The 24026-nt window shown below is 35.0% G+C and overlaps 1 protein-coding gene across 1 annotated transcript in view; it reads right to left on the reverse strand.

The window, feature by feature from the left end:
- DTNBP1 (dystrobrevin binding protein 1) overlaps positions 1-24026 on the reverse strand; it is a 69275-nt gene that overhangs the window by 33913 nt on the left and 11336 nt on the right. The window contains exons 6-7 of the mRNA XM_084507784.1: positions 18829-18961; positions 6001-6023 (exon numbers count right to left, since the gene is read on the reverse strand). Of these exons, the coding sequence (XP_084363910.1) occupies positions 6001-6023; positions 18829-18961 (156 nt within the window). The remainder of the gene's footprint in view (positions 1-6000; positions 6024-18828; positions 18962-24026) is intronic.

Here is a 24026-nt window from a genome sequence, read left to right on the forward strand (position 1 = left end):
AGAAAAAAAAAAAAATACATCTTTCCTTCCCCATCCTCTTTCTCACAGAGTATTTTGACAAAACTTAAAAAAAAAAATAAAATAATATCAGGACCTATTTGGGAGTGATCTCTGATGCACAGAGCTGGAAATGTATTTTTTTGTACTGTAAACAGAAGTGCTGAAAATGATCATATGACCAGCTTCCCTAAGCTTGAATGAAACTAATCCTGTTAAAGCTTAGAAATATGCATGACTCAGTAGCCAGAGCCGCATGCATATCTGCCCTTACAAAGTTTCTGACACCTTTCATTGTCGAAAAGTGCTGCATTACTGATTTCTAAATGGCTTCTATTGCTTACTTTTCTTTCCAGAAATATAACTCAAAACATTTCAGCCCACACCTTTTGTTTGTTTTTATTTAATAGAGATTTTTAGAAGCAATTTTTAAGTCTATCATTGCATGAAGTCTGAAGTAAACTCAGTAACATAAGTTATTACCATTGTGTAATTTAGACTATTTTTATCTTTTTTTCCCAGTATCTATCTCATTGCTCTGCTTCACTCATCCATCTTTTAAAGATATTTACAGTATTCTGTAAACATTTACTACACAGTCCTGGCTACACTAAGGGAAAAGCAATGCTAACTTTAAAACAAGCAAACAAAAGAAACAACCCACAAACATAAATTGTACCATGTCTCTAAAAGGACAGTGGAATGATTTCAAATCTCAGTGCAGTCATAAATGCACTAGATTTCAAGAATTATGAAAAAATAACCATGTTTGCCATATAATTTTTGGTTTCTCAGGTGTAAAAATGAAAATGATATGCTCTCCCCTTTCAAAACCATCGAAGAGTAAAATGCATCAAATACTAAGAACAAATACGCACACAGATATTGCCTAAAATAAATTCTATATTTTGAGAAATTGCCAGGATCCATTTGTTTAAGCAGCCAGAACAGGGCAGCACAGAGTATAATCCAGCTCCCAAAAGTGGTTCTCTGAACACTGCAATTGATGCGTACTAGGAAGAAACTGGGAGACTACTTCACCTGCCCTACCCAGTGTTTTCATCCATAAACCCACCATCAGCTTTGACAAAGCTCTCTGAAAGATAACTTGTTAAAAAACAGGAAACATGTCAGGCTTTGAGATGTTTTGTCCCGTTGCATACTCACTTCATATATACCAATGCCAGATCTGCTGGGACATCAGTCAACCCCTGCCTTATTCACAGAGATGCTTCTTAGAAAGAATCAGGAAAGCTTCTAACCTTCACTTTCTCAGCACCACAGATTACAAAATACAATATGCTTACATTTTTATAGAAAACCTCTGCGGTTGAAAGAAAAAAGACTGGAGAGGTTGGTCCTGACCCTGTACACTACAGGTACAGCAAACAACAAAGGAGAAAGTCTGGCCCTGAAAATAGTCTTTAAGCAAAAGGAAGAGAAGAATAACAAAATCCATTTTTCATGACAGAAGAGAGTACAATCTGTAGCACAAATGCGAACAAAGCTAGAAACAAATTCTAAAACAGTATCTCTGCTGACAAATACAGAAATCATTCATAACTTAATATATTGTTGTGTACTTGTTCCATGCTACTTAAAGGTAATAACATCAACTACCCATAACATTAGTGGACTGTCAATACTTTCCCATGGTGCAAACAGGTATTTTTTATATATTAAAATATATATTATATATACAATATATATAATATTCTCTATATATAATATAGAGAATAAAATATATAAATATTTTAAATACATAAATATCTAAATATACATAATTTTTATATATAAAAATGTATTTTTATATTTATTATAATAAACACAGAGCTTTGCCTGAGCCTCTTCTTGATGACAGCTGGCATGCTCAAAGAAAATACTTCACAGGTCAATGAATCACCTCTTCATACCTTAGCACACGCAGTAGGAAATGAAAACTGAAACAATTCTTTTCCTAGGTTTCATAAAAGAACAATTTTGTTCATAAATGTTTATAAGATCACTCAAATTTACAGTGGTCCCATGCATACTAGATCTGTGTATCTGTATCTATTCATATTTATACCCACACAAAGCTCCTGGGAGAGACTGTTAAGCTGCCTATCTGCCCGTTTGTGAGCTAAACCTGCCTCGTCACAGCCTGTGGCAATGCACAACCAATATTTTTTCTGTGCTGTGGAATTATTGGGATGCATCCCTGAATTTAAATTTTCAGTCCTGTGCTGTTTTGACCCTCAGACTATACTATTTGATTTGTCAATTCCAGTGAAACTTGCTTTCTATCCTGTGCAAGGCATGAAAACTCAGCAGCAGGGATTGTAAGAGGTGCACTTGGACACAGAAAAACAACCCTCTCTTTACTGCTTCTAATATACATATTAAAGAAATGTTTTGTGATACTTAATTTCTCCATGTTCAGATAGAATGAACTTACAGGTTTATAAAACATGTTTTGATGTAAGACATCTTACCATCCTCAACCTAGAAGCCAATGCTTTTTAGCATGTAGGCATTCTAATACACAAATAGTAAGTTAATGTTATCAAAGCTGGCATTTCTGTTTGTTTTTTTTTTTTGTTCTTTCCATTCTAACACAAGTCAATGTACAGTGCTTTCAACTGCGTATCCACTGAAAGGTGCAAGTGTGTATAAAGGTAGCACATATATACTACTCAAGGATGCCTGTTATACACCACCTCAGAACCAAACCAAACCAAAAGAACAAAAAGATCCAAAAGATCTCTCTGGATCTGAGAAGGCAGGACTTCAATCAGTTAAATAAACAACTTTCACACTGGCTTTGTTTGAGGACATAAGGGAACAGGAGTTTACAAGACATCTCTAGCCTTCTTCCAACCTCAGCGCATGTTTCCTTTCCCTTTAAGTCAGAAAACCTCAGAAGAATGACATTTAATTGATCTACATTCAGTAATTTCATGATCTGTATTTTTTCAACTATTTAAATAACATTTTATTGTGCTGCCTTTTTAATTTTTTTTTATTTTTTCCTATTCTACCTTGTTTCTAACTTTTCTGATTTGACTTCTTTCTCCACAGTCCTGGAAGTAATCCATGTCCAGTGTCCACTCCCTTACTAATGAAAGCATGTCACTTCATGTTATCTTTCTCATAAACCTTTTAAGCTCCAGGTTAAACTCAATTAGATGACAGGAGCATAGTATATACTGGGTAGCATCTCCAGAACCTCTGGGCTCTGGTAATTAGAACCATTACCCAGCTCAAATGTCCAAATATACCATCTGTAGAAGGTACTGACTGCCTTCTTCTCCCCTTCCCCCAAACTGTAGTGCCCCCACTTTAAACAGCTCTTTGTTCCTGGCCTCTGTGCTGGCTATTTTATGGACAATGTTCTTGAGCACATTTCAGTTTGCACAGTTATGCAAGGATGAATTGCTTGAGGTTGTCGTCTATATTGCAATATAAAATGTAAAGAATAATCTACACAACTACTCCTTATTTAATCTAAAGGTTTGAACCAACCTTTTCTGAATACAGCAAACCAAAATTACCTGCAATATTTAAGATAACATCTTTTGACTGCTTTGCTCAGTGGTTCCTCATCTCATCCTTAAAATGTGTTAGGTAACGTAACACTGTTACACTGGTAACTTAGATGTGCTCCCCAGCCTTTTCCTCCTGTGCCAGCAGTTCTAGAGCCATCTAATTAGCTTTTTCTGCTTGCTTTATCAATCAAAACGAAATGACGGATCATTTTCTGCACAAATCTAGAGAGCCTTGGAAGCAGCTTAAAAAAGAAACATGCAAGAAGGAGCCACCAGTTAGACTGGGCAAAGCTGCTACAGAACTGACACATCTGTCACTCCATAATCACGAATCCATCGTGAGGAGGACGCTTTCACTCCTCTGCTTCTATTCAGCTGATGAAATGCATGCTGTGGTACTCAAAAATTGGCTGAAGCTCCCCAAGGCCAGAAAAAGACTGACTGAAGCCAGTCTGTGGTTCTCATTCGCCACCCCCATTAACAAGAAGAATTCAGAGCAGCATCAGATCTGAGAAAGTAGATGACTTAATATTTAAGAAACCATGAAAATTTCTGTCTTCCGGGTATGGATTTCCAATCAGCTACGCACACACTGTTAAGTAGTTTAATCTCAGTTTCCTGGGATAATGTCAGTACAAACTGTTCCCACAGTTAAAAGAAGGCATCTATTGTTAATTTTAAACCATATTGTTGCCGCCTTATAAAGAATTTAGACTTGTTCGACACAACTACTTTCAAAAATGCTAGCTATTACTTCTTTCTTTTTCTGACGTGTACAACCTTATCCATCAGTTCAACGTATGAAAAAAACACAGCAATTAGGCTGACGTTTCATTTCCATTTTTAAAGATTTGTCACCACGTTTGTGCTTTTCCAGCCTTCCATAGCTTCCACCAATTCTTCTAAGTACTGTAGAATAAATTTGATCAGTTGGCTTGAAAACATCCAGCAGACCCAGAGTACCCTCTAACCTGGCCTTTCCTTGTTACAGTGTGAGATCCTACTCCTTTGCCATTGATATTGACTGTGCTAGCCACAGATTGCATTTGAACTTCTCAGTAAAGAAACAAACAAAGCCTTTGCCCTTTTTCTTGGAATCTGTTTGCAGTTTTTTCTCTCTTTGTACTAAGTAAAAACCTCTTGGCTAGTAAGACAAGCCTTCATAACAAGTATTGGAAATCTGTATGCATCTATATGAGCCAGTTGCTTAGTTGGGTATACATTTCAAGGTAGTTACACAACTAACACCTTCCATCTGCATGAAAATATTCATCTTTGTGAAATAATTTTAACAGTGTAACAAGAAGGTATTATCTCTATGGGGAAAAAAAGGAGAATCCAAGAAAAGTAACTTTGAAAACCATCCTCCTCATTTCTAGAAACTCATTTAAACCCTTTAATCAATACAAACAAGAATAACAGGATTTGGTATTCTCCCAAGCATCAGGTACTACAAAGTAGCTGCCTCGTGGAACAGAACAAGCTTAGCATTATCGTTGGTTTTGTATTGAGCTAGTCTGTGTTGAAAGCTGTCAAATCAATGAAAAAAAAGAGTTGTTATGGTAAGCTACAGATAAAGTGACATTTTACATAATCTGTGTTGCTTGTCTGTTAATGTTAGCTTTATTATTTTCCTTTTTTTTTTTTTTTTTTTTTTAGCATTATGTAAGGATGAGATAGTAATGACTGAAAAGGCAAAGAGGAATGCAGTTGATAGAAATTTCCAGCCCTTCTTTCAATCTGAAGAGACAATTAATTGGCGTAAGTCAACGTACTTGACTTTGTTCTCAAAAATAAAGACTAGTCACAAAGCCACAGTCACACCTTATTCAAAGCAAAAGATTATAGTAATTCTCAAGCTGATCATACATTAACATTAGTAGGTAGAGTAAACCTGAATTTAAAATTTACTGAAAATGGTAATGTGTTCCACCTACGCATCACAGTACAAAGCAATAATACGTGACAGAGTTCCTAGCCATTGCATATTGTTTAGGACAGATACGCGTATGTATCTGCATTTATATCCACGTTTGAGCCAAAAAAAAAAAAAAAAAGTATTTGTCTGATGTAGCATAATACTTTGAAAATATCCTAGAACATCTAGACAAAAGTCTAACAAGTAACAGCCTGCAACACATGTTAAAAATACATTCATGCTAGAAATGACAGTTAACAGAAGACTAAGCTCTTAACTTCCAAAATCGAAGACCAAAGGAGAGACTTGAATTAGATGCCAAATCTCTGAAACCTGGCTAAGACAACAGTAGCCTCTGTGTTCTTCCTATGATTATGACTCTCCCAATGAAACCAGTAGCAAGAACAGGTAAACTTAAAAAGAAAGAGCCTGCTGGGTTTGAAATAACATTCACGTTACCAAATGTAGAACTGGAACAGCTCCTTATTAGTTTAATTTAGAAAAGAATTACCGTAATTCTTACAAATATTCAAGTAGAAAATGAAAAACAGGACTTACCTTTGAAGGTCTCAAGTTCCTTCCTGTTGGAGAAAAGCAGAATACAAAAAAATAAATAAAATTAGAATAACTAAGACTCATTAAAAGATTCAAAGCAAAGAATTCGAGAATCTCATTTGTAAGGGTAATACTATTAAGTGTGCTTACCTAAATCAAACTTGATCAACATGTTTAGAAATCAGGCTACCACATATTCATAAATATGCATAATTATACGAGCATTGCATTTTTATATCTATCCACATAATTTCTAAATACACTGTTACAAAAATCAACAAGACTTCAGATACTAAAACATCTATTGCTTAGCAGAGCTTTGCCAGTGTATAGCTTAGTGAGTAACAATCAGAGGTCCATTTTCACCAATGCTGTTCAAAATTCTTTTGGGAGCTGCTAAGGACAAAAATTTACAACTTCATTTGCTCAATTACAACACACTTTAAGGTCAAGAGAAGCATACAGGGACATTCCTCAGAGGAGAGGACTTTAAAGTACAAAGAGTGACAGATAATGCATTACTCAGGTACCAGAAAGCTAAGAAATCAACAGCAACTCTATCTTTTTTCCTTCACACCAGGTCACATTCCACCTTCAGTTGTGAAGTGATTTTGAAAGCAAAGCATATAGGTAAGAGAAATAGTTTCCCCGTTTCCAGGAAATTGCAAAATGCTCTATTTGCCATTGCTACAAAGTCGTGATTTATCATGAATTTGGAGGCTAAAGAAGAATCTAAGTAATAGCTTAAATAAGGCTGAGTGCTGGCCTTTTCCTTACAAAAAGGCTCACAACGAACATCTTTTCAGCCTGTGCCTTGCAGACTTCAGTCCCATACACATAATAAGCCTAGTTAAATCCCAAATTTTGAATGCAAAAGTGATTTTAAGTAAAATAAAACAGAATACCTGAACTAACAGTTCTCCAGATAAATGCTTCTACTCACTACCCACAGATGAATACATATGCTTCAGTCATTACTGTGTCACCTACAATATAGACTTTTTCACAGTACATATGCTATGCCATAATAATTCCTTCTCCTCCCTAACAGATGATGCACTTCAGTATTTATTCTTGCACTGACAACAGATAAAGCTATTTTAAACCTGAAACTATTTTCCAGGCAGGATAAAATATTCCAAAAGCAGCGAGAGAATGCATTTACCTCCACATTTCCAGTGAACATCCCGGTTTTGTCACCAAATGGCCAAGATAGATCTCTGAGAGAACGTGTACTTTACCAGGAAATAAGCTGCCACGTAAGTTACAGCAGCAAAGCCTGAATTTTAACTTCCTGTGAATATCTATTACTCTTCCTGCTTCTCCTCCATCCATTTCTCAATCTAGTAATTCCCTCTTTTACCAGAGAACAAAAGCTACCTCTCAATACCTATGATTTGCAGGTTCATATGCTAATAATTTTTTCCTATGTTGTGTACCTTATATATAAATACAAAATTCTTAAACTCTCAACTTGTATTCCTTCTGTTTAAATAACGGCATACTATTCAACAAAACAATCACAGGAAATGCATATTTTCCACAAACTGAAGCAAAAACCATACTGAGGAAACATCTTGTGAATTTAAGAGGAAAAAACCTACAGTAGTTGCTCCTAAAACCAAGAGGTCTTATGCCACTTGTCTCCAAAAAGGAACACAGAACAATTACTGTCATTGTGTTCAAGTATACTAGCAAACAAGATGGTAATAGAGTAACCAACTGACACCAATATTCGATGCTTTTATCTTAAAACACAGAATTGTCCCTTTCAACTGACCATTTTAGGGTTGATTCATTAGGGTGCTGACATTATAACCACATATATAAGAGACATTTGTTAGGAAAGCTGGAAATGAATAGTCAACCAAACCTTTTTTAGATTACGTATCTCTGAAAAAAAAAATAAAATTATTAGCATATAGTAAAAGTAAAGATTTGGAATTTAAGAATCTGCATTTCCTAGTATCTTCATAGCAATTCAGATCCAGACTAACGATCCTTTATATCCTAGACAACACGAATCAATCCTGTCTTGTGGTTTCTCTTAACACTCTAAGTAAAAGACATGTTCAAAAATACATCTTAAAAAACATGCTCAATGAAAATATGCTCTGCATTACCAATGCATGTGGTTCTTTTTAAATCAAATTATTCAAATAAAAATTTCAGAGTTTTAAAATTTCAATCCTAAATCTTGTTCATTATTTGCTTTGGTAAGAATCAGACACTAAATTTAAAGTGGAAAGGAGACTATGACTTGCAAAAATACTGGAAAAACAGTTGGCTTCAGATTAAATCAACACATTTACTAGAAGAATAATTACAGAATTCTAGACATATGTACACAAAAATGTACTACAATATGTTCATTTCTCTTTCTCTGTGTAAGTAAATAAATTATTTTTTATTTAGTCATAAATTGGCAGGAAGAATACACAAGCAACAGATAAATCTTACATCTTCTCTATGAAGGTAGAAACAAAAATCATCTGCAGAAATAAATACAGTGAAGTTGCATTAAGAAAGAAACTGTATATTTGGAATACACAGTCTGTAAAGGAAAAAGCAGCTTGGGTAATGAAAACAACAAAAAAAAGATGAAACTGGAAAAAGAGTTTCAGAAAATAGTCTTTTAAAAATTAGGTTAAAAGGCAAACGGGGGAAAAACTTGCACCGGATCAGGCTTGGATGAGTAGGTAGGACTGCTGCCTCTTATTTTAGGTCTTACCATATTAAATTACCAGCTTTGATGCTACGTATTACATTTTTGTATTTGTTTTCCTTTTACTTTAAATTGCTCATTCTTTGAGATCATATTTTCTATTAGGTTTATACAAAAGCGACAGCAACAGAGCTCAGTCTTTGACAGTTTACTAACAACATCATACTAGTAGACAAAAGTGCAATATAATGAATCATCTCAGCAGAGGAGTTCTGTCAACTGCTCCAGCTCGCGAGTCTATTATCCTATGCATATTTTTTATAAGAAAAAGCTAGCCTTTTTCCCTATCCTATTTGTCTAAATATTTTAAGGCAATTGAAAGCTTTCAATGGAAAAATGCTGTTGGATTTCAGAGTTTTTGCCACCCCCCAAGCAAATAAAGGGCAACAATTGTCAGAAAGTTGCACACAGTTGCATAAGCCTGGTTTTGCACTTCAAGATAACACTCAGGTGAGGAAAGAGGTGGTATTCAGGTATAGTTTAATGCCAGCATAACAGATACTAATCAGGTTCTCATTCCCTTCTGAGCATGATGGCTGTAGGTAAATTTTAAGATAAACCCCTCCATGCACTGTGTCCAAAGAGGCACAGCTAATACATATCTCATGGTTCAAAATAATCAAGAGCAATGAAATGAAAGCACCATAACCCAAGAGATCACCGAGAATTTCTCTGAAACATCCTATCGAAAAAATTAAGACCTGAGCCAGAAGTACAGAGGAAAAGGATGTATACAGACAGTAATAAAATACAGTACCCCATTTTAGTCTGAAGTATCCATTTCATATAAATTTTTACTTGCAGAACTACAATAAATTCTGAAATGAATTAAAACTGTAGTAGCTGGAAACACTGCCAAGACAGGAAGTATCCTCTGAATTACTACTTGTAAATTACCCTGGAGTGTTCTAATGATAATGTTGTCAAGTGGTCTTCTTCATTTACAGAAAAGTTGAGCTTCAGGGTTTGTGGTGAGAATATATAATATCAGAGACTACAGGTGAAGAAGACTGTCTAAAATATATTACTAGTCCCACAGAGTAACTCGTGAGCACAACTTACAAAGCCACTTAGAAGGCAAATACAAATTCCCAATTACCTTCCCATTCACTCAGATGTCTCACTGCACTCTTAGATTAGCCCTGCTTTATTCACTGGGCAGAAGAGATGTACATGAGGAAGATGATCCTATCAGATACTGCTGGTAAACAAGAATAAACCCAGGAAGAGGAATATGGGAGGAGAAGGAGAAGAAAGAGTGGGAAAGCAAGTAAGGATCAGAGACAAATTCTCGCTGAAAGCTTCCAGCTTCACAAACTAGAGCTGCCTGTAAAGATACAGACAAGAATTAAAGTCCTGTAGATCTTTAAATTCAAGTTACAGAGATATCACATCATTCCTCCAAAATCACGCCTTGTAGCTTTGATTCAACTTGACCAGAAATTAAGATGGCAGATTCTCAGAAGTGTTTTTGTTTGGTTTTGTTTGTTGTTTTGTCTTCATGAACAAAACCTTAACAGAATGGAAAGAGAATATTGAAGTACCTAGCTTAAGAGCTTACTCATCACCCAGTAGTCTCACAACTTAGGTGAAAACAAGGAATATTCACCCCATTATATTGTCGCTACCCAGCTGAGGAATAGAATGGTCACCACAAAAACACACATCTTGTTGTACGTTTGCACAGCAGTTGCACATTGTTTTGAGCAGGTACCCATACAGGAAATTCTTAAAGATTTAAGTAGCAGATTAAATGATGTCAGCTCAAAGCTATGAAACGCTTCTGTAAGGGGATCATCCTAGCTGTCAACTGTAAATGATGAAGAATTATCAGCAATTCCTTGGCTACTTAGTTCATTACAAATTCTTACTTATATTCTTTAAACAGTGGCTTTTCAAAAGACTGAGACTATTCTCCATATCGCCTCAATTTAACAAATGTCATCACTAATCACAAAATATTGACCATATGATCCCAACCCACAGAATCAATGATAAATACCTAGCCAAATAAGAATGTAGATTAGAAAACTAATAATCCAGTGTAGTCAAAACCATCCTGCTTCAAGTTACTCTAATCAATGGGAATTTAGATTGCTCACCAAAAGTAAGAAAAGATTCTTGGATTCTACTGTACCTTGCAATGGGCTGTAACACTAAGATCAATTTTCCAAATGCAATAAAACACTAGGGAATTCAGTTAAATAACTAGAGAGCACAGAAACACCAAGTTCTTTGCAATGATGACAGCAGGCAGAATTGACATTTCCATATTTCATCTCCAAGGAAAGAGTAGGCAGATAAGAAAGCAACAAAGTCATAAATGAATGTCAGGAATGATTTTATAGCACGAATTCTGAAAGTAGCAGACAGTCAATAAACTCAAACAACTAGATTCATGTGTAAATAAAAAATAATCCCCAAACAGTACACAGATGGTAAAAATTGAGTATTAAATTTGAAAGATTTTACAAAGAAATGTGTTTATAAATGTTGAGTTGTAAACACTACATACAAACAAAAATGAACACTTAAAGAAGGTATACTTGCTTATCTGCAGTGTTATTTAAAGGTATTTCTGGGACCTACCTATACTCAAAGCAAAACCTCAGAAATACCGCATTTCACCTGTTACATCTGGTACAATTAAATTACCAAAATTATATTTAAATAATTGTCTTCTACAGACTGATTCAATCTTTAGCCAGCTAAAAAGCAGATGGAAGGGCTTTAATTTTGATTTTATCAGAAGAAACAGAATCCAAAAACCTGAGAACTCAAAACTTGTGTCACTTGTACTAAATCATTTTCTGTGCAATGTAATATTCTGTGTACTTAGGATTAGCACTTCCGATAACAAAACAAAAATGTTTTCCCTCTGACAGATTGCTTCAGCATCCTTTTCATATCCCGTAGGTCAACTATGACTTTAAAATACCTTTAAGACTGAATAGATTTAAGGAGTAAAAATCAATAAAAACAAAAGCTACTGCTAAAATACTGTTAAAATTGAGCAGCAAAGAAGGTTTTCTATTTGTCTGAAGAAGCACTGACTACAGGTCATGATTCTCCATCATGAAATATGAAATTGTATTCAGGGAAAAAAAAAAAAAAAAAAAGAAGAGAAAAGCCCTAAGGAATCTAAATACTTCTGCAGTAGAGTTTTTTTGTTTTGTTTTGTTTTGTTTTTTTGGACTTCTGTATTCAAATGGAGCTACAAAAGCAGCTAAAGTCTTTCCATATCTTCAAGTGAGATTTCTACATCAACTTAATTCTGGAAGATAGAATGGATCAATGCCAGATTTATTTTTCATAACAGAACGGTAAACATCAAGTGGTAGTTGACAATAAATACAACTAAAACCAAGTACCACCCTGATATACTCAGCATTTTCAGATTATAGTGAAAGCATTTCTCTTTTGGTGTTTCAAACAAAGAAGGAAATGTTTATCTTGATGAAGAACATTGGGTGGTCACCTTTTAGGTGTTACATTCAAAAGAAAAACAGGAAGATGGCATTAGAATACAAGAAAACAGTAAAGTCAAACCAGTGAAATCTTTAAAAGCAAGCAGGCACTTTGTCCTCTTTTAAGAGACTGACACAGATCATTCAGCTTTGAAATGCACTCCAAGCTGGAAATTGAAGTGTGGGATAAATTGTAGCTCCCTCTAAAAGATTATGCCTTCAGATATAAGGCTTTGCAAAGCACCTAGTTCTTAGGGGTTTGCTGTCATTCTGTTGATATTCAAAAAGGGAGTTAGTTTTTATTTTATTTTTTATCTTGGTATGCAACATCATTGAATCACCAAAGGATAAATGTAACAGCAGAGTTTTAGTTATTTTTATCGTACAACCAACAATTTAGAAATCAAAGTTGAAAGCTGAAATCAGAGAGGAGCTACAAATACCACCACCACCAAAGGTGACATCTTTGATTTTTAATAGAAAAGGGTTCCTGCAGAGCTGATTTTGGTCAACAGCCACACACCAAAACCTCGACCCTACTTTAACTTGGCCACCAATTTCCCTATAGGCATTAAAAGTAAATAAGTAAATAAATATCATTATTCAAGAAGTGGTCAAATTTTATTCCAAAGTGACATAGTAACACGGAAAAAAAAACAGTAGTAAGAAAAAAAAAGCCCGAACCATATATGCACTCTCTACCTAGAAGTATGTTGTGTTCTACACAGCATGAATGCAATTGGGGCAGTTAGTTGCAACCTGTACCACTTCAGGCACCATCACCACATCCATTTGACAAAGGCATGAAAAAGCCTTTCTAAGAGATATTCTAAGAGGTATTTTACAATTAATACACTTAAGACATTTTTTTTGAACAATTTTCAAACATTTTTTTTTCCCCAAACAAATTAAAAGGAATTATTGAGGACCTCAGGAAAAAAAAAAAATCATACTGAAGAGAGATGGAATATATCTGGAGAAACTTTAACTGTTGCTCAAAATCAGAGAATAGATTTTAGCGTGGTAATGACAGCTAAACCTTGTTCTGCCACTAGCCACAATGAATTAATTACTTTCATAAATAAGGTAGTTTTGAGGTGAGAAAGAGTATAAAGCAATGATCAGGGCAGTCCTAAACCATCTGTTTCTATTATTGGTACAGTAAGTCTGGACACGGAATGCCTGGTACTAGCAGATTGACACGATTTACAGATTACACTCAGTAACCAGCACTACATAGAGGTAGAACAGAGTCACGAAGGACTGATATAATGTTCAACATTTTCTAAAAAACATCAATAAAAGCTTCTGTTAGATGCAGGGGATCCCTGACAAGCATTCAATCCTTAATTACAAGTCACAAAATTCAACAACAAAAAAGCATTTATGCCTATAAAAAAGAAAACAATATAGGAAGAGGGTACACAATAAATCTCTTAACTATTTCATTGTCTTTCTGCATCAAGCAAATCCCATCATAAAAAAGAGCAAAATTACAACAACTTTGAAGTGATAGAAGTTATACCGCACATTCCCACTTCTTAAATAACAGAAAAAATGCCAAAGACCTTAAAATCTTTTGCACTGCTATTTATAAAACCTGGCCTAACATTTAAAAATATATATATTTGGAGCACTTACAGGAGCAAAATTTACTAATAATGAAGCAACCTGCTTCTTTGGGTTTGATAAATACAAGATACGGTACTGCAGGTATTCTTGTAGACAAAATAAACTCAGAGTCCTAAAATTACGCAAAAGGAAGCACAACTGTCAGGGACTTTATGCAAAGCTTGTGCAAAAACTGATCCTCAGTTTTTCAGGATCAGTAGGGATTCCCATTCTGCATGTCTGTCCAAAGTACAATAACTGATATAGAATTAATATAAAATTAATTCCAGCCAGCTATTACCATGAAAATACTTGGTACTGATTGTGTGCTGTATATAGACCATTGAATAGCAGAATGGAAAAGATGTTTGCAATGTGAACTCTATTTGGCACAAAGTAATAGCCATATGATTAATGTCTAATGAAAACTAAATCCAGTCATCCACAGCATGACTACTGTGACAACTGTCCTGAAGATAAACTTTCAGCATCCATCCTTGTAAATTAATTATTTATGCTCCCACTTACATGAAGGTATAGCTGCTGAAACTCTAAACCTGCTGGAAGACCAATCAAGAAGAATATGGCAAGCAACCTTACTTTGATGAAAATGTTTATGAGAACTATGAAATGTAGCTAGAGCCTCAGAAATAATTCACAGTACATTTAATGCTCAAAGGAAAAATAAATATGTCTGAAACATATGCAACAATAATATATTTTCCACATATCAAAAATCCATTTGACAAATTAATATGTGAAGCTTAGAAACATTGTAAAGCTACAACTCCAATTTATCACTACCAGATGGGAGGCAGTCATCACTGAAGACAGAGTACTGTTCTAGCTTATTGCTTGGGGAACATCATGGGATCTAAACAAAGCCTGCACACATGCAAGTCTTCTTTTAGGCAACACGATTTTGTATATTGCAGGGTACACTACTACCCATTCCATCTTCTCTCTTCTGACCTTGGTAAAATAAAAATAATTTAGGTAAACGAGATCATTTATAATGATACTGCAGTAGGTATAGATAATATCTGAAATCAGCACACAGGAGAAAAGTAATCCTACCTTTTATTTTTTATTTTTTCATATTAGTGAGTAAATAACGAATAATTGTCCCAGGTATGAAGGAACTTTTCCAAAGAGCAGGTTGGTCTGAATTGTCTGAAGAAGATTTTTGGATTTACTTTTTGAATGCTTATTTGAGCAGGCCTAATGTAAGACGTGTCAACTGCAACAATCCTTATGACCCCCTATGTTCGATCACAGTAGTAACTGATTAAGACATTTTCTCACATACGCATTTCTAATCTATACAACAAATTTCATACCCTCTTGAATGTGAAAGTGCATCAAACCTTCTCCTCCAGGAGCATAAAAACAAGATGTCATCAGCATGGAAATTCCTCAGACTGTCAGGCTCCTCGACTACTGTGTTAGTTACCAAAGCAGAGGGTTACAATTTTTCTGATATCAAATATATCTTTAAAAATCAAAAAAGAAAATTTAGGTATAAATATACAGATTAAGAACATATTTTCTCTTTACGTAAAGCATTTCTTTAAATGTCACCAGAAAGGGAAAAAAAAAAAAATTAGTCCCACTGAGGTTTGCAGTATTGCTAAATATTCATCTGTTGAAATATACCCAAACAAGAAGAGACTCGGGACTTTAGATTTCTTTCATCATTTTCCTTTTATGTCTGTTCTCAAAGCAGACAAGTAATGAAAACAAAGGATTCTTATACTGGGAATCCGAAAAAAATTAAGATTCAGACAATTATGTTTAAAGTTAAATGCCATTATAAAATGTATTCATTCATTTCCAGTGACAAGGGACTCTTTACTTAAATGAAATACATTTGTACAAAATGCTACTGTTAGTCATCTCCTTTTAATTGATAAATTTTTTTGCTATTTTTCAAAAAGCAAACAAAACCACCCAAACCAACAGTGATCCATCTGACATGGATACAATTGGTACTAATAGCTTCATAGCTTCAGGACAGAATCATTTCGGCTCATACCATAAGCCTGCAATTTTGAGCATATAAAAATTAGCACAAAAGTGAGCTTCTGACACTGCTTCCTGAACGACACAGTGAACTGTCTTGGGAACGCAGGAAGTGCCGTAGGACACTGGAGGGATGCAAAGAGTTATCTGGAATAAGAAACTGTGCGTCCTCAGGAGTACAGCTAAGAGAAAAGAAGTAGAATTATGCTTGAGAAAAGGACAGGAAACAAATGGCATGGTTTAATGCTAACGTGTGTGCAAATGACTGCAGCAAGACTAACCAGAGAAAGCAAAAGTGGAACCTGGACTCCATACAACAATAGTGGTGCCCTGATCTACTAATTTAAGAAACATAAAAGAGAATATTAATCAGCACACAGTAAATCAAGCAATTCCCTCCATCCCCAGCTCCAGCCTTTACAATACATAGTGGAAAACACCGTGGATTGATGAATCTACGTTTAAACTAGTACTCAACACAAAGACAAAAGGGAAAAAATTGATCTGTTTTAACAGAAAGAAAGTTGCTCTACTTAACATAGAGACCTATTTCTGAAATTCAGTTCCCATAGTTACCATAAGCTGCATTTCAAAGGTTTAATGTTGACCTAAAGCACTTTTTTCTCCATCGTTCATACAGAAAGATTTTTCAAAAGACTTCAAATACATGAGCTTCTAGCCTAATCTCTGACATAACTTTACAGTAAAATAACTTTTTTGTTCCACTCTAAAAATAACCACAGTTTCCAAGAGTTTGTGTTCATCTCAGTTTTCATCCCTCTATGGTCAATGCACAGGAAATACATTCTTATACAAAACCATTTAATCCCTGAAAGTAAATTTCTGTGTTGGAGAGAGAGCATAGGCTCTGGAACCCCAAACTTGATTCTTTACTGTTACCACAGTAAAAACCCCAAGCACTAAAGAGAGCAGCAGCGAGCCTGAGTTCCAAACACATATAACAAATCACATTCACATTAAGTTAACTGGCTGTTCATTCTTCAAGTATCTACACTGGCAAGTGTCCTTCTAGTAATGAGTTGGCAGTTAATTTCTTACCTAAATAAATACTGTGGCAATGATCAACCAGAAATTACCTGCATTTTTCCTGTTTTGTCTAGATCTGACCAAAGGTAATCAGCTTACAATTATGTTCAGTAGCTTGCTTAGCATTCTATTTATAAAACTGATTAGATGCTAAGCAGAGCAGGCAGCAGTTTAACACTTTATTTTGATGCTGAAAGCAGAATCTGGGGGAAGGGAAGAGAGAGCGGGAAAGGAGGGGAGGGATTTAAGTGAGTGGGAGGACAAACCAAACTCAGAAAACTTCAGAAAGATTACAATATTTTGGGGAGTATAAATCTACTGTTTTATGCACATTTAAAATTGTGTGTGTTAGTCGGTTAAACAGCACAGATTTAGAATTTTGAAAATATTACTAAGAAATATTTAATTATTTATATAAGTTAGAACAAGTGAAAATTGAGACATGTTGTCTAGTGTTGGCTCTTCCTGGAGAGAGTGAAAATAGTGTTGTACAGACTTTGGAATGAGAAAATCCAGGTTGCAGGAAAATGACAAGAGCATTGATGTGGGCCTGAGGTTCAGCTCCCTGAAAAGGGTATGAAAAACTGAAGGGCATGACATGAGTAGCTGCTGGACATGATGGATAGCACCATGAGGGATGGTTGCATTTCTCAGGTAGTTAAAGGGGAGTTACATCAAAAACAGCCAAACAGCCACACAGCCACAGACAATTGAAGGGGACCTTCAAGGTACTGGGAGATTTCTGGGAGGCAGAACTTGCAATCTTAAACAGTATGTAAGGTAACCATATCTGTAACACCACAGAGAGCCAAGATTCTTTCAATAATGGCAGCAGAAATAATATATTTGAGCAAAGGTGTAGCAAACCAAGACTGAGGGGGAAGAAGTTGTTAGGGCTGCGTTTTTCATTTGGGAGGAGACTGGAAGGGGAGAGAGAGAGAAGGATGGCAAAAAGGAAGATCAAGAAACAGGAAAATGGATATGGTATGCAAAATGCAACCAGTAGTGTCTGGCAGAGTCCTGACCTTGATCAGAACTTCCTAATTAGGACCATAAACCAAAACAGTTGTTCTGACCACACCACATGAGTCAAACCTGCTTCCACTGTAATGAGAACCACGAAGAGAGACAGGGTGCTTCCCCTGGCTAGCAGAACACAGGGCTGGTCAGATCAAGCAACCTGCTTATTCCTACTTAAATGCCTGCTCCAGGTCGATCAGCAACTGCATCTACCCATGCTTGTGTATCAAAAATCATCTGTGACAAATTGCTTCAGTTTAACTCTTCATTTCCTCATCTACATAACCAAATTATTACTACTTTTCTTCCCTCTACTTATTTTTGGGACTATCAGTAACAAACACAAGAAAGACAACAGTTAAGTATTTTAAGCTCCTAACTTTTACCTCTTGCTATGTCATCTTTTATGTAAATGTGAAGTGTAAGAGTTGGAGGTTCTGTGGTTAACTTTTCACACAACTGGACTTCGATTCTTAGTAGTAATGCCCTGTCTTTGCGAGTAAGGGAATGGCAGGAGAGCAATAACTACCATATAGAATAGAAGATGTTCGTAGGATAGGATAGGAAAATACAGTCACTAACTTTACAGGTTACAATATGTGGGAAAAAAAAAAAACACACACACACACAAAACAGTGCAAAGGATTAAAACAAACAACAATTTATCGGTGCCTATTAACAATTGCCCTTACTCCAACTGTTTCTTTGATGATAATACAACACAACTTCATCTTCTCAATGTAGTGATAATTTCCAAATTATCTGTTTGTCACCAAGAGTTAGACCAACATTTGATTTATTACAAATTTGCAACTTCCTGTCAACAATTATCATTTCTTTAAAAAATTCTAAAAGGGGGATTGTATTGTATAAGAAAAAAAAATCTCAATAGGCTTATAGTTTATGCCAACCAATATTTATAGCAATTGTTTTATTTACCTTTTTGTTTTCTTGTAGTTTTCCAGCTGTAATGTCTGCATGCATTTGTATCTTTCCAATTCACACTGTTTACATAGGTCTTCAAGACACAATAGATGATTCTCCATTTCCTCAAAGCTTGCCTCTAGACGGGCTATAAGAAATATTTACATGAACATCAAATTGTATCAATAGATGGACAAAACCCACGCAAACAGAAATGGGAATTCATAAAAGTAAATAAACGATTAACATGGTAATAATTGCACGTATATAAATGGCTCAGAACACATAAACACATTTCAAATCACAGAGGGGAGAGTGACAGCAGAACCATGTTAAGCAAGATCTAACTGAGGCTCCCTTTGCAGCGAGAAGCGTATTTTCCCCAGCATCTTAGTCTCAAAGACTTATTGTCCATACTTAGTGAAATGAAGCATCCCAAATCCGTAATTTAATTTTGCTTGTCAGGCATGTTGCCATTTTACTACTACCTGCTTCGTACCAACCTGAGGAAGGAAACTTTGCTGACCAAGACCAGTAGTAATCTGAAATTATTCAAATGAAGTAAGGCATACTGGAAGAATTTTAACTCTTACAAAACCTTGCGAAAATATAAAATGCCAGCTTTGAAAATTTAATAATGAAGACACACCAATAGACAAATCTCTAGACTTACCTATCTTACATAACCAAACACAAAAACCCTCTCAATCTCTTCTTTTAAATTGAGACTCTAATGAACTAGTCACTCTAGGATACAGCTATGTGAACACAGGACTACTATAGACATTCGATACCGACATAATGATTCCTTTACCAGAGAGAAGAAGAATTACATTTACATGTTTACAAATGAAACAAGCAAAGAGTAGATGGGAGTTCAGAGACACATGCTAATCCATTACAATAGATAAACTTGATTGTCAATGCAAAGAACTACAGAGATGATGGAAAGAAGTAGCAGAAAAAGCTAAAGTAACTCTAGTTTTGGCAAATGGCCTGGTTTCATCTTTGCCTAACCAAGACAGAAGCAATCTCCATGAAGCAAGACAATAACTAGTAAGCTCAAGGCAGAAAAAAAGTGATTTATCGTGTTTTGGTTACACAAAAGAAGGAAACGGCAAGCTGAAGACATCAATGTAAAATCCCCAGTCCTGGTCTGGCTTTCCTACTTGGAGCCTATCTTGAAGTGCAGAAAATTTCAGCTTTCTTGGCCATTGCTCAACTAGAAATTGCTACCCTAGTGGTTCCCTCAGTAACAGCAGAAGTTAAAGACTCTGTAAACAAATTCCCTAGCATGCGTATTCATACATTCAGCTGCAATTCAGCTTTATAAGATTTTTTTTGTCCCTAAAAAGAAAGTAAAAAAAAACGCTCCACAGCAATCAGAAAAGTAAACACATGACATAATCTATCATATCAGCACAGATTACTTGAAAGAAGGTTGTTAAAAATTAACATGGAAACAAGTTTGAGGAAAAATGTTTTCAGTTCTACCGATTACACTGTAGAACATGCATTGTTTACCACACACTCAACTTCCTCTCTCACAAAATCCAAATGTATTCAACAGGTAATATCATGACTGCTTTTATGATTGGTGGCCCCTTTTTCCTTAAAAAAATGGACTTTCCTGAGTGCATTAAAATCCAAATGGCTCTATTATGTTAACTTGCCTTTCAGAATGATTGCTCACTTATTAATTTGCAAAATTCACAAACACGGCAGGGTTCGAGATACTTTAGTAAGGTACTTACCAACAACTGTTTTTTCCACTTACAAAAAAAAAGGAAAAAAATACTGTTCTGTACTTGCTATTGAAATAATGTTAAAAGATAACAACAAAGAACAGGAAAATATAATGAAGAAAAGTGAATTCCAGAGGCTAACTGATTCTTAGCACTGGTATTTGAGCAGCCTCTAGTGGGAACTGCAGAAAACACAGCTTGTGCTCCTGAAGAAGAGGAACAACTTAAATTCTCCAGAAGAAAACAATCCTGTTTCGCTGCAACAGATTTCAGAATTTTTCTTTCTAAAATAAAAGAAAATGTACCTGTTTTCACAGACACACAAAAAGAATGTAGCTGTAGCAATGGCATTGGTTGTGACTTCGTGTCTCTCCTTCCCAAATGAGACCTTATACATTGTGCACTAAAAGGAAGCTCCAAACAAAGCTATGTATTTAATCTATTTGGAAGTTAAGCTATAATGGTTTGACATGTTCTTATCAATATCCGCAGATACATAAGCTCACACTTTAAAAAAGGTATCTTGCAAAACCACTAAATTAAAAAATGTTACATTTCCAGTTTATTGCTCACAGTAGCACCTAGAATGCATCTGCCCCTGAAAGCCAGCTAATCTAAGGATATGTCCACGACTGCTATGTTTTCTACCACTCAAAATTTCAATTTTACAAACCTGAAATTCTGTATATACCAAGATAGGCCCCAACCAGGACAAACCACCAATCATATTTTCACATGGGACTGTAATTTAGACAGAGACGACAAAACAGGACTTATTTAGTAGAGATCAGAGTTATGACATTTTAGAAAACAAAACATTGAAGGTACAGAAGTCCTTTGTATGTATATTGAGCTCAAAGGATTTATACCTCACTTTTGACAGGAAGCTCACACTTCAAGATATCCTACAACCAGCTGATTAGGCACCAACCACCATTACACTCTGAAACACGGTGGTGGAGAAAAGCACTCCCCCTACCTTTTATCTTTTTAAAGAGGAGGGAAAAGATTCATTGTACCAGCAATTTCATTCTTCCTAAAGTTTACTTAATTTAAATTTATCACATATATTTTAACTGAAACCTGTGTTACCTGTTGTTCTGTGGTAGTTCAAAAATTGTTAGAAAACCTAACTCACAACTGTAGATCAGAAAATACCACAGTTTTCATTTTTTTCTACAATAATTTTAAATTTAACTTTCCTACACAGTCCTGGCCACTAAAACAGAAGCTACCAATCAGTATGAAAGCCATTTTTATAAAGTTTATTTATCTTCTGACTAAAAACCAAAAAGGGATAAAACATTAAGGATGGAAAAAATCACATCAAAGAAATTCCCTTTACCTCTAGGTCAAACAGGGACATAACAGATCACTAAGCTTAAAATGAGCATATATAGGTATATATGTATGCTCATGTACACACACACACAGAGGAAGAGCTCAATTCACCTGCAAGACTTAAAAAAAAAAAATAAAATAAATCTGTTAAAGATTAGAAAGGAACAGCTTTTATCTCTGTGAATATATCCCTAGCCTTATTTTCTTCCCACTCTCACAAGTCTAAATATTTTCACCCTACATGGGGTCTGTCATCTAGGTTCATGACCAGTCTTTCTGAAACCAATTTCAAGCTGATGTTTAACATTAGATGTTTAAGAGGGGAAAAAAAAATAAAAGAGTGAAAATTGGATTTGAATCTAGGTTTGTGTGCATTGATTTACTGAAATCAAAACAGACATTTGAGCAAATGCCCCCACTCAAGCATGAAGTATATTTTATATTAAGACAAACGTTCCAGATATTGACAGGCAGATATTTTCTACAACATCTCAAATAAAATTTGTCTTAAATGGTGATTCAAATGCTGGACTTTGAAAGGGCAATAACTGTTGATTTCACTTTTACAAGAGAGTAATTTTTTTCTTCAAGGCTTTCAACAACAGTTACAAGATCTCTTATGATACAATAAATTTATCGGACAAATCAAGACAGACTTTTTTATGGAAGTGAGGAATGACTGATAATATGAGTACCTAAGTAAAAGGTGTTTATAAATAAAGTGCTAATGAAAATGTGTCTTTTTATACACAGTAAAGGACAAAGAATCTGTACGTGACTCATGCTGATTTTAAGTAGGTCACCAAAAAGGTTCATTTTCATTATCTGAAATTTCTGTTAGCGAAAGCTGCCAGGGTTCCCTGTCGACTTTCAAAATTAAAGCATTAACAGATTTGTTAGGGGCATACCATGCTGCAACACAGAACTACTATTAATTTCCTGAAATGATGAAAATTAGCCAAATGACATCTTGGATGCACAACCCAGCATATAGCAATTTATAATTCTATATTCACTTTTTTTTTTTTTTTTTTTTTTAACAGAACATTTCAATTGCATTCAAATTTCAGTCACAATATTAATCACCTCTTGGAAAAGTGAACGCAGCTTATGTTTAGAAAGAACAGATATCTCAGTTATAAAAGAATAAAAACAGTAAGCAGAATATCACAGTAAACTTCTGCTGAATCACTTCCAGAACTGTAGATGTTGAATTTGATATAAATTATACCTTTCTCTTCAGACAGACTCTGTAAGACTTATCAGAAACAAACACACACACAAAACAAAATGAAACAAACAAACCAAACCAAAACAAAACAAAAAAAAACAAAAACACAATCTCAGTGGTTAGAAAAGAACTAATAAAAAACAGTAGGTGAATTACTTGAAATCTGATCCCTGCAGTGAGGCTAGAAAGATTTGGTTCAAATCTCACAAACTTAGCAGCGTATCTCAAAATTAGCTTCCCAGAGCAAACTGCTTAATATTTCCCTAACCACTCTTTGCATAAAATCAAAAATATTCCAGAGTCACGGAGACTCCTCCAACTAATTTTGCAGTCAGGGTGAGATTAATTTTGGTTCATAAACCCATAGTATTAGGAATGGGAAGGTAAACCTAATTCATCAAAATTTATAGCATTTGCAGTTATGAACTATAAAGACAATTCCATTAGGTTTTATTATATTGCTTATCTTTGGCCTACCAGTGGACTGCATCACTTTATTCACAATGATATTAAAATCAGTAGTTAAATACATCAGTATTTCAACTGATATTTCATGAGAAAATAAGTGAGCTTTTCAAAATGCCAACAGAAATGCTTACCACACATAATAAAGCCTTACTAAATCACATGATATACAGTAATACATGAAAATACATTCCATGGTTCAAAACGAAATAGAAAGCTATTACTAGTCTACTTAGGAACAAAAACTCATCTGTTTAAAAACTTTAAATTGATGCAACTTGAACAGATTTTCATGGAGATAGTAAGAGGCCTACTGATGACAGAAAGGCTTCCTAATTGTCAAACATCACATCCTTGTTTCAAGGCACAGTAACACTGCAGCTTTTCAGAGACTAAGAGGCCAGAATATTTTTTCCTAATTTAATTTTCAA

The sequence above is a fragment of the Aythya ferina genome (genome assembly GCF_964211825.1).
Source record: "Aythya ferina genome assembly, chromosome: 2".
Classification (NCBI taxonomy): domain Eukaryota; kingdom Metazoa; phylum Chordata; class Aves; order Anseriformes; family Anatidae; genus Aythya; species Aythya ferina.